This window comes from Salvelinus fontinalis, chromosome 21 (assembly GCF_029448725.1).
Source record: "Salvelinus fontinalis isolate EN_2023a chromosome 21, ASM2944872v1, whole genome shotgun sequence".
NCBI classification, from domain to species: domain Eukaryota; kingdom Metazoa; phylum Chordata; class Actinopteri; order Salmoniformes; family Salmonidae; genus Salvelinus; species Salvelinus fontinalis.
The window spans coordinates 45,535,610-45,547,894 of NC_074685.1; the positions used below are offsets into that span (position 1 = coordinate 45,535,610).

A 12,285-nucleotide genomic window follows, 5' to 3' on the forward strand; every position below is an offset into this window, starting at 1 on the left:
CGCTAGTCGCTTTTTTGAAAATGTGTCGCTAGAGGGGTCTGAATACTCGCTAAATATAGCGACAAAGTCGCTAAATTGGCAACACTGGACCAGAGACTGCGTAAAATAAAGAATTCCTCACATGCGCAGAAGCTTTTGGGACTTTAGACCTGTTGAGAAGAAAAGTCGGAACCGCAGCCACTCCGTTTAAATCAAATAAATTCCCATAAAATCGATATAAAATCATCTCTGCTGGATGAGTCATGATCGTGCATAGGAGGGGTGGACTGATCTGATACTTGAGTGGAATGAGGGCTCCAAAAACCCAGCCAGCAGAATTTGCACCCAGGAAGCTAACATTTCACAGCTCTGATAACCTGTATATCCACCTGTACAATATTCCCTGCCTTTGTGGGTGATACGTCAGTCACCTGTTCTGCTCATGCGGACTTTTGCATATTCTCCGGTCAGAACCTGACGAACTTGAATGCATCAGCGCAAAATCCCCCTGGCGCATCTTTACCGATAAAACATTGTACATGTTAATGCAACAGTAAGTACCAAATCATAGTGCATGTTACCTTCATTTTCTCCCACGATGAAATTGGGGAGGAGACTGTATCTGTCTCCATCCGTCCTTCAGTCACACACGATATCTCGGACACCACTGGCACGATTTTGATCAAACTTGGGTGAATGATGCGTCTTGCCATAGAGCGCAGTCGTTTACAAAATTACACTGATTGGCCAGAAGGTGGTGCTATAACGAGTGAAAATACAATTAAAAAGTCAGTCTGTTTTGACTTAAAAGTCATGAAATTTGGTACATAGGTCCCTCTCAGAAGGAACACATTTGCCTCGGTCACCTATAAGGTCTGCCATGATGGATTTTCCGCAATTTAGAATTGTGAGAAACGTGTCAAAAGCTACTCTTCTGGCACTGAAAAAACGATTTGCACAAAACGTTGTGGCATCTGTGGACAAAGGTCTCAACGCAATATTTTCCAGACTAGTACCTAAAACAACATAGCTGCTATTGACCAATAAACATTCATGCGGGTGTGGTCTGGCACATATGCATAAAAATCAGTCAAGAAGATTTGTATTGGAACACAATTTGGTACACATTGCAAACACTGTCAAGACTCAACATATGTAAGAACATTCATATCGACCACATGGTGGCACTATAACTGGTACATGTTTATATCTCTTGATCTATTTGACTGAGTGCTGAAATCTGGCACACATGCTCAGGGATGTGTGTCTAGGTAGCCCATGCGATATCTCGGACACCACTGGCACGCATTGACAAAACTTGGGTGAATGATGCTTCTTGCCATAGAGATCTGGCATTTATAAAAGTACACTGATTGGCCCAAGGGAGGTGCTGCATCATTCATGGGGGACATGTTATCTGTAGCCTTTTTTTTCTCAGTGATTCACCCAGCAGTCATAGGACACAGAACTTACTTACAAAACTGTCCCCAAGCTCTTTCTCTCTCACAAGACTGATTGTAGAGGTTGTGTGGAGGGCTCTGTCCTTAATTTAGCTAAAACATTGTTATTGTCCCACACAATGAAATCGGAGGTGGGGCTATGGATCTTAATCCATCTGTTTGTCATGGGGGGGGACAACATGTGATGGACAACATGTTTACAGTTGCCTTGTTGTATATTGCGTTATGTTTTCTACTTTAGCACACCTAGGTAGTCTAGTTATTGGGTGTGTTTGAAAGTGTCTTGCCTTACTAAACTTGATAAAAATCATGTGATCCAAAGGTCAAGGTGACTGCAGTCAGAGGAAGAGGTGAAGCCAGAGGGTTTACTCCGCCCAAAATCTTTCCACGTTAAGCAGATCATTCATTATTAAAGTGAATAGTTTTATGGGGGCACAGTAAGTGTTGAATCTAGTCAAGATAAAAATGAATTGCTATTTTGATACATGAGGTTAATTTGATCTAATAGAAGTGTCGTAATGCTTAGGTTACGAGTGTACTGATATGTGTGATGCACGTGACATCCTGGCAACTTGGAGAAAAAACACTAACGGAGTTGTCTATGCATATTCATGAGGCTAGCATAGCATCTTACTCTCCATTGAATACAGGCCGTTTACGTCAACACCCCTCATCAAATATTCAAATAACGACATGTATCCATCAATCCAAAGAGGAATAGGCAGGAGATTGACAGCCCACCGTTCTGCTCTGTGGACAACAAATCCCATTGAGGGTGGAGACAAGTATCTTGTCATTGGCTGCGTTCGAGAAGATCAGAACCCAAATGTATCCTATGTCAATTGTGACCGACTGACTGATCTACAAATAATGACTTGTTTATTTACGATGCAAGGTTCTTTGTAGATCAGTCAGTCGGCAGTCACCTGCAATGTTGAAGAAGCCCATAATATCCAGTATCGCTGCTGCAGTCGACAGCAAGTTTCTGCAGCTGCTCTTCAACAACTTCATCCTACAGCCATCACCTGCATTGTGGGAAGCTCTATTGCCACCCAACCAATCATTAGGGTGTTTTTGTTTGACCCACACAAGTGTGACCAAAGACATGACTGAAACATGAACAAACAGTGGATATATACAAATGTGCTATTTGATGCTCTCTCACTGATGTGATTGTACAATGTACACACGATGTCAGTTGAAGTGTGTTATATGGGGGTTGAAGCCATCTTTATTTAGACATTATAAAGAAAAACTTTTATAAACTATGGCAACACTGCCACATTGATCTGAGCCTTGCCTATTTTCAGGTCTCTCTTGATGTTTTGATTCAAGTTCGGGCTCTGGCTGAGCTACTCAAGGACATTCAGACTTGTCCCGACGCCACTCCTGCGTTGTCTTGGCTGTGTGCCATCTGCTAGATCCAGCCTGCTAGCTGTCTGAATCGCTGTGTCTCCAGCTCGCCTAGCTACTCACTGGACCCTATGATCTCTCGGCTACACATGCCTCTCCCTAAATGTCAATATACCTTGTCTATTGCTGTTTTGGTTAGGGATTTTTGTCTTATTTCACTGTAGAGCCTCCAGCCTTGCTCAATATGCCTTAGCTAGCACTTTTGTTCCACCCCCCACACATGCAGTGACCTCACCTGGCTTAAATGATGCCTCCAGAGACAAAACCTCTCATCGTCACTCAATGCCTAGGTTTACCTCTACTGTACTTACATCCTACCATACCCGTCTGTACATTATGGCTTGAATCTATTCTTCCACGCCCAGAAATCTGCTCCTTTTACTCTCTGTTCCGAACGCACTAGATGACCAGTTCTTATAGCCATTTGCCATACCCTTATCCTACTCCTTCTCTGGTGATGTAGCGGTTAACCCAGGCCCTGCAGCCCCCAGCATCACTCCCATTCCCCAGGAGCTCTCAATTGTTGACGTCTGTAACCGTAAAAGCCTTGGTTGCATGCATGTTAACATTAAAAGCCTCATTCCTAAGTTTGTTTTATTCACTGCTTTAGCACACTCCGCCAACCCGGATGTCCTAGCCGTGTCTGAATCCTGGCTTATCAAGGCCACTAAAAATCCAGAAATGTCCATCCCTAACTAACATTTTCCAACAAGACAGAACTGCCAAAGGGAGCGGAGTTGGCCTGCAGAGTTCTGTCATACTATCCAGGTCTGTGCCCAAACAATTAGAGCTTCTACTTTTTTTTTAAATCCACCTTTCCAGAAACAAGTCTCGCCGTTGCCGCTTGTTATAAACCCCCTTCAGCCCCCAGTCAGTTTGAAAAAGCTAGCCTTAGCTTTCCTAACAGAAATTTGCTTCCTGTAGCACTAATTCCAAAAGGTTTTAGGACACTAAAGTCAATGGAGAATAAGAGCACCTCCTCCCAGCTGCCCACTGCACTGAGGATAGGAAACACTGTCACCACCGATAAATCTACGTTAATCGATAATTTCAATAAGCATTTTTCTATGGCTGGCCATGCTTTCCACTCGGCTACCCCGCCCAACATCTCAGCCCCGCCCCCGCCTCTCCTCCACCCAAATAGCTGATTTTCTGAAAGCGCTGCAAAATCTGGATCCCTACAATTCCTCTGGGCTAGACAATCTGGAACATCCGTTTCTAAAATTATCTGCCGAAATTGTTGCAACCCCTATTACTAGCCTATTCAACCTCTTTCGTATCATCTGAGATCCCCAAAGATTGGAAAGCTGCTGTTGGAAAGCTCTTCTTCAAAAGGGGGAAAACACGAGACCCAAACTGTTATAGACCTATAACCATCCTGCCCTGCCTTTCTAAAAACTTAGACCGTTTCAAATCCCACCATACCTTCTCCACTATGCAATCTGGTTTCCGAGCTGGTCACGGGTGCACCTCAGCCACACTCAAGGTCCTAAACGATATAACACCATCGAAAAGACAGTACTGTGCAGCCGTCTTCATCGACCTGGCCAAGGCTTTCGACTGTCATCACTGCATTCTTATCGGCAGACTCAATCGCCTTGGCTTCTCAAATGACTGCCTTGCCTGGTTCACCATCTACTTCTCTGATAGAGTTCAGTGTGTCAAATCGGAGGGCCTGTTGTCTGGACCTCTGACAGTCTCTATGGGGGTGCCACAGGGTTCAATTCTCGGGCCGACTCTTTTCTCTGTATATATATCAATGGATGTCGCTCTTGCTGCTGGTGATTCTCTGATCCACCTCTATGCAGACGACACCATTCTGTATACATCTGGCCCTTCTTTGGACACTGTGCTAACAAACCTCTAAATGAGCTTCAACGCCATACGACACTCCTTTCGTGGACTCCAACTGCTTTTAAATGCTAGTAAAACTAAGTGCATGCTCTTCAACCGATTGCTGCCCGCACCCTCCCGCCCGACTAGCATCACTACTCTGGACGGTTCTGACCTAGAATATGTGGACAACTACAAATACCTAGGTGCCTGGTTAGACTGTAAACTCTCCTTCCAGACTCACATCAAACATCTCCAATCCAAAATTACATCTAGAATTGGCTTCCTATTTCGCAACAAAGCATCCTTCACTCATGCTGCCAAACATACCCTCGTAAAACTGACTATCCTACCGATTCTTGACTTCGGCGATGTCATTTACAAAATAGCCCCCAACACTTTCCTCAGTAAACTGGATGTCATCTATCACAGTGCCATCCGTTTTGTCACCAAAGCCCCATATACTACCCACCACTGCGACCTGTATGCTCTCATTGGTTGGCCCGCACTACATATGTCACCAAACCCACTGGCTCTAGGTCATCTATAAAAGTCTTTGCTAGATAAAGCCCCGCCTTATCTCAGCTCACTGGTCACCATAGCAACACCCACCCGTAGCACGCACTCCAGCTTGTATATTTCACTGGTCATCCAAAGCAAACACCTCCTTCAGCCACCTTTCCTTCCAGTTCTCTGCTGCCAATGACTGGAGCGAATTGCAAAAATCACTGAAGCTGGAGTCTTATATCTCCCTCACTAACTTTAATAAGCATCAGCTGTCAGAGCAACTTACGAATCACTGTACCTGTACACAGCCAATCTGTAAATAGCACACCCAACTACCTCATCCCCACATTGTTACTTACCATCTTGCTCTTTTGCACCCCAGTATCTCCACTTGCACATCTAATCACTCCAGTGTTAATGCAAAATTGTAATTATTTCACCTCTATGGCCTATTTATTGCCTTACCTACTCTTCTACATTTGCACAAACTGTATATAGATTTATTTTCTTCTATTGTGTTGAATGTACGTATGTTTATGTGTAACTCTGTTTTTGTCGCACTGCTTTGTTTTATCTTGGCCAGGTCGCAGTTGTAAATGATAACTTGTTCTCAACTTGCCTACCTGGTTAAATAAAGGTGAAATACATTTTTTTTTAATGTAAAATAAAGTCGTTGTCCTTTTGGAAGGTGAACCTTCGCCCCAGTCTGAGGTCCTGAGCGCCCTGGAGCAGGTTTTCATCAAGGATCTCTGTACTTTGCACATTCATCTTTCCCTCGATCCTGACTAGTCTCTCAGTCCCTGCCACTGAAAAGCGACCCCACAGCATTATGCTGCCACCACGCTTCACCGTAGTGTTTCTTCCAGACATGACGCTTGGCATTCAGGCCAGAGTTCAATCTAGGTTTCATCAGACAAGAGAATCTTGTTTCTCATGGTCTTAGTCCTTTAGGTGCCTTTTGGCAAACTCCAAGCGTGCTGTCATGTGCCTTTTACTGAGGAGTGGCTTCCATTTGGCCACTCTACCATAAAGGCCTGAGTGGTAGAGTGCTGCAGAGATGGTTGTATTTCTGGAAGGTTCTCCCAATTTCTTCGACCTCATGGCTTGGTTTTTGCTCTGACATGAACTGTCAACTGTGGGACCTTTATATAGACAGGTGTGTGCCTTTCCAAATCGTGTCCAATCAATTGAATTTACCGCAGGTCAAATTGTAGAAACGTCTCAAGGATGATCAATGGAAACAGGATGCACCTGAGCTCAATTTAGTCTCATAGCAAAGGGTCTGAATACTTAGTAATAAGGTGTTTATTTTTAATACAGCTGCTAAAATTTCTAAAAACATATTTCCACTTTGCCATTCTGGGGTATTGTGTGTAGATTGAGGCCAGTTTTTAATCATTTTAGAATAAGGCTGTAATGTAACAATGTGTAAAAAGTCATGGGGTTTAAGTACTTTCCAAATGCACTATGTATAGAGAGCAATAGTAATGGCGTCTTTTTGTAGGCACTAATGCCACCATGGCTCGTTGGTCAAAGCCTATGTGGAATTTAATTTCTGTAGGGTTTTTGGATAAACTCTAGTAAAACAGGCTGAGCAGGTCACACGTTTTTTCTACGAGAATCTTAAATCAGCTAATGTAACGTTGTGAATTTTGAAGCATTTATGTAATTAAAAAAGCACTAAGGCTTCATAAGTCATGTTAACTGACTTCTCATAGAACAATACACATAAAATCTCCTAAACCGATGTTAACCTCAGACCTTATTTTTCTGCGTTTATCCCAAATCCCTATTATATTCCGATAGGAATGGCCAAAGGAACCAGAGGTAACTAATTATAACTAATTATTACGCTTTTAGGACTATAAGCTGGCGAGCTCTATAGAGCACATGTATACAGTTACTTTGTTATAACTGCGGACACGCAAAGTATTTTACAGTGAGGTATTATTCATGTGCTTTACGGTGAATACTCTGTCCATGTGCTTATGTACATTTCTCCACTAGTTATTTAGCTATAACTTGTATGTTAATATGGAGACATAATTGCTAGCTTGTATGCTAAGACTGGCTTTGTTGTCATTCCTCATGCTGAAGGCTATTTGGTCTGTTTCTATAAGTCCCTTGTGGACCTTTTCAGTTGCTGTTTCCTTTGTAAATCAATGGTGCATTTATAACCATCATTGGTTATAAATTATTCCAATTGCAGTTTGTTACTTCATTGTAATATTGTTTATTACTATATCCTAATAGTATTTGAATTACTGTACTTATCATTCCTCTCTTCATTCTGTAATTTCAGACAACCACACATACACTCATTTAGAACCTCCTGTGAATATAATTGCCATTAAAAACACCATAACTGGAATTGCTAACATCTTACTTACCAAAGAATGAGGCCAGCTTTTGTATGACAAGCAACGTTTAGTGAAGGTACACTCCATTACACCACCCCTACACAATCCCTTTATCCATCCGATAACATTAAGGTGCAGTTTCTCTGAAGAATTAGAGTGAAGAACAATATGTAGCAACAACCAACAACAACAAAAAGTTCATAACAGAGTTAGCTTCCATTTGTTCAAGTATACAGTTGGTGCTCCAAAATGACTATGGCAGATGAACATAATGAGGAACGAACAGTGGAACAATTATGAGGTTTACCCTTGGATAAGCTTTCCAAATCCTAGTGGGGAAAATACAAAACTGACCCAAGATCAGGATCTCGGAGCAACTTTACCTTACAATAACAATGTAATACATTTAAGGAAAAATACCACTCAAACTATTTTCATATTTGTTTCATTAGTTCACTGTTGATATGGTTCCAAAATGTTTTACGTCAGCAATCAAGTTCAAGATATGGAACTTTCAAAAATACAGAAAGTGTCAAAGTATGATGCGATTAAAAATACCAAATTATTTTGAAAGTTGTCTTAAACTTGATTGCTGACATGCAAAACATTGGACCGTATCAACAGTGAACTAATGAAACAAATATGAAAATAGTTTGAGTGGTATTTCCCTTTTCAGAGCCAGGGAACAAATGAACTCCCTAATCCCACCCAAATATCCACATGGGCCAAGAAAATTCAAAAGGCCTAAAAGTCACCACAATAAACCGCTTCCCTGCTTTTACACGTCAAATAATTCCATCCAGATTTCCCCTCCCCCTCAAAAAGATACAATGAATACAGGACATGATTTGTGCATTTCCCCAGAATAATATATACTATATATAATGTATAGTGTGCAAACAGAGGGGTGAGAATAGGAGGGAGGGGAAAGTGTTTAAGGGAATAATTCAGTAACATTTGTCAGTCAAATGCTTCACTCTGGGGAATTATGTTGTAGAAAGTCTGATCACATGATTATCTATTGATAACTCTCCCACAGACTTCTTGCCGTTGCACTGTTCTACTTTGAAGCAAGCTACGCACACATTATTTATAATCAAATTGGGTTGCTTCTACTCTATGTTCTACATATGAATTGCATTTAAACAAATTAAATATGAGTATTTTACGCTGATGAGAACAGTGCTTAAATTGTTCAAACTACAATGGAAACCCCAAAATAAATCAACCTGAAAGAGGAAATAACAAGATTAGTTATCAGAACAGTACATGTGAACAAGGCTGTGCAAGGCTAGCTCAGTCCTACTGAACTACCAAAAAATAATTAAATCAACATGAAATAACCTAAAACATTTCTGCACCATCATGTTGAAGGAGGATAGTTCTGAGGTGAAAGTCAATGCCCTTAAAAAAAAGTCTGAATGATTTGCGTTAACATGTTTGTGGAGGGAGCAAAACTAACGTAAACATCCAAAGCAATCTAAATTGACATGAAACTCCCACTAAAAGAAGAGGACGTGCAGTTAAAGTAGAAAGACAAAGACATTAGCTTGAATTCCCCAGAGACTGCTCCTTGTGCAAACCAGACCATGAGAGTTTGACACTGTATGCCGTCTCCTGCATCTCTCTGAACCGTACACAATGTATACAAAAGGCTTGTGCCGGGTCGTAATCATCAGGTCACTCAACAGAAAGTTGAAACATTTTGCATCGGAAAACTAAAATTAGCATTTCACAATGGACAAGTCCAAGTCGTCCCACCTCCCCGTTTGTCCATTTTCTTCCGTTTGGTGACTAATGAACACGACCCAGCTTCATTGAGGGACAGACCAACCAAGTAGTGGCATAACTACATGAAGAACTGTCCTGCCACATTGGCCACGCCCAGGACAATGAGGAAGCTGTGGAAGATGGCCGAGGGCCAGCTGAGCTCCCCTCTACGCTTCTGGGAGATCATGTGGACCAGAGAGGGGAAGACAAAGACCAGGGCCAGGCCGCACGTCGCCCCAGAGTACCTGGGAGGAGAAACAGAGAGAGCAGATCTATATGGACTGAGCGAGAGAGGGTGAATTAGATTCAATTCAAAGAGGGGGCATTATGTTACTGCGAGACTATGGGCTAAACGTGTGTGAAAATAAAATGTTAGTGTCAATCGTGCATTAATGTCAATGGGGGAATTTGAAGGATAATTTTAATACCAATATCTCAAGGATTTCGCACTACATTTTTATTTTCCATTTGCAAGGAATACCTTGTTTTTGGTTCTCTTTATCAACAAACATCTTCATAATTTCTCATTTACCTATCTTAGCAGCCATCTTACCTTATAATGGAGCCAATGTTGGGGTAATACTTCGCCATGCAGACACCAGTGCCAACGATGAAAATGTTCAGAGTGAAAACGTGGAAGAAACTAGGGGATAAAGAGATGAAGAATTGTAACATTTTGTAGAAAGCTTGTTTTAACCATCAAAGCTTCAACACACAAGATTGGCTCCCCTTCCAATGAGGGGTACATTAGCTGAGGTAAAGACTGCCACTGAGAAACATCACCTTTTCACACTAAAACTGCCATAGGCCAATGCCCCGTGCTGTTAGATGTTGTAATTAAAATAAATCTGCGATTTTGAAAGCAATGTCCTCCTTCCCTGACTTTTCCTATATATCCTTGTATTTTACATTGTGTTATACAAATTCTGACAGCTGAGCAAAGTATTTAGAGCCTATTTACAGTTTTTTCCCCCTCACACCTTTTCCTATCTTAAGGGGTAGGAATGTGCATCTTTAAACACATTCATTTACCATTCTAAATTCAAATCTGCTGCTGATGAGCTCACGGAGGTGGGCCTCTCTGAACTGGAACTAAATGATGTATGTACAGTCGTGGTCAAAGGTTTTGAGAATGACACAAATTTACATTTTCTAAGTCTGCTGCCTCAGTTTATATGATGGAAATTATGGAAGTCCCTCATTGCATTGCAAATTAACTTAATCCCCAAAAAACATTTCCACTGCATTTCAGCCCTGCCACAAAAGGACCAGCTGACATCATGTCAGTGATTCTTTCATTAACACAGGTATGAGTGTTGACGAGGAAAGGGCTGGAGATCACGCTGTCATGCTGATTGAGTTCAAATAACAGACCGGAAGCTTCAAAAGGAGGGTGGTGCTTGGAATCATTGTTCTTCCTCTGTCAACTATGGTTACCTGCACGGAAACACGTGCCATCATCATTGCTTTGCACAAAAAGGGCTTCACAGGCAAGGATATTGCTGCCAGTAAGATTGCACCTAAATCAACCATTTATCGGATCATCAAGAACTTCAAGGAGAGCGGTTCAATTGTTGTGAAGAAGGCTTCAGGGCGCCCAAGAAAGTCCAGCAAGCGCCAGGACCGTCTCCTAAAATTGATTCAGCTGCGGGATTGGGGCACCACCAGTACAGAGCTTGCTCAGGAATGGCAGCAAGCAGGTGTGAGTGCCTGCTGTGCACGCACAGTTAGGCAAAGACTTTGAGGATGGCCTGGTGTCAAGAAGGGCAGCAAAGAAGCCACTTTTCTCCAGGAAAAACATCAGGGACAGACTGATATTCTGCAAAAGGTACAGGGATTGGACTGCTGAGGACTGGGGTAAAGTCATTTTCTCTGATGAATCCCCTTTCCGATTGTTTGGGGCATCCGGAAAAAAGCGTGTCCGGAGAAGACAAGGTGAGCGCTACCATCAGTCCTGTGTCATGCCAACAGTAAAGCATCCTGGAGGCCATTCATGTGTGTGGGTTTGCTTCTCAGCCAAGGGAGTGTGCTCACTCTCAATTTTTGCCTAAGAACACAGCCATGAATAAAGAATGGTACACATCCTCTGAGATCAACTTCTCCCAACCATCCAGGAACAGCTTGGTGATGAACAATTCCTTTTCCAGCATGATGGAGCACCTTGCCATAAGGCAAAAGTGATAACTAAGTGGCTCGGGGAACAAAACATCTATATTCTGGGTCCGTGGCCAGGAAACTCCCCAGACCTTCATCCCATTGAGAACTTGTGGTCAATCCTCAAGAGGCGGGTGGCCTAACAAAAACCCACAAATTCTGACAAACTCCAAGCATTGATTATGCAAGAAGAATGGGCTGCCATCAGTCAGGATGGGGCCCAGAAGTTAATTGACAGCATGCCAGGGAGGATTAGAGGTCTTGAAAAAGAAGGGTCAACTCTGCAAATATTGACTCTTTGCATCAAGTTGATGTAATTGTCAATAAAAGCCTTTGACACTTATGAAATGCTTGTAATTATACTTCAGTATTCCATAGTAACATCTGACAAAAATATCTAAAAACACTGAAGCAGCAAACTTTGTGGAAATTAATATTTGTGTCATTGTGGGAAGCATTGGAGTCAACATGGGCCAGCATCCCCTGTCGAAAGCTTTCAACACCTTGTAGAGTCCATGCCCCGATGAATTGAGGCTGTTCTGAGGGCAGGGGGGTGCAACTCAATATTAGGAAGGTGTTCTCAAAATCGAATGGTTTTCACCATTTGGAGGTTCAGTGAGCTTCTGTTGTTTTCTCCTCCTGCTTTGGTCATGCAGTCAGTCCGCCTCGCAAAATGACTGTGGTCTTCGTTATGAAATTATTTTAAAAACTTGACCCTGTATATCTAAAAATTACCATAAAATAATGATTGTTTAAAGCAAAACTACCTAAACGATTGCCGATGGTGAACCTGAAGAATCTAAATGAAA

General features: G+C 42.2%; 1 protein-coding gene across 2 annotated transcripts in view; it reads right to left on the bottom strand.

Annotated features, from left to right (window-relative positions):
- Positions 1-7,409: 7,409 nt before the first annotated feature.
- The window catches only part of slc38a9 (solute carrier family 38 member 9), a 33,158-nt gene continuing 28,282 nt past the window's right edge, over positions 7,410-12,285 (bottom strand). For both annotated transcript variants that reach the window (XM_055875459.1, XM_055875460.1), the window contains 2 exons: positions 9,876-9,965; positions 7,410-9,567 (listed from right to left, as the gene is read on the bottom strand). In XM_055875459.1, the coding sequence (XP_055731434.1) occupies positions 9,402-9,567; positions 9,876-9,965 (256 nt within the window). In that variant the 3' untranslated portion in view covers positions 7,410-9,401. The remainder of the gene's footprint in view (positions 9,568-9,875; positions 9,966-12,285) is intronic.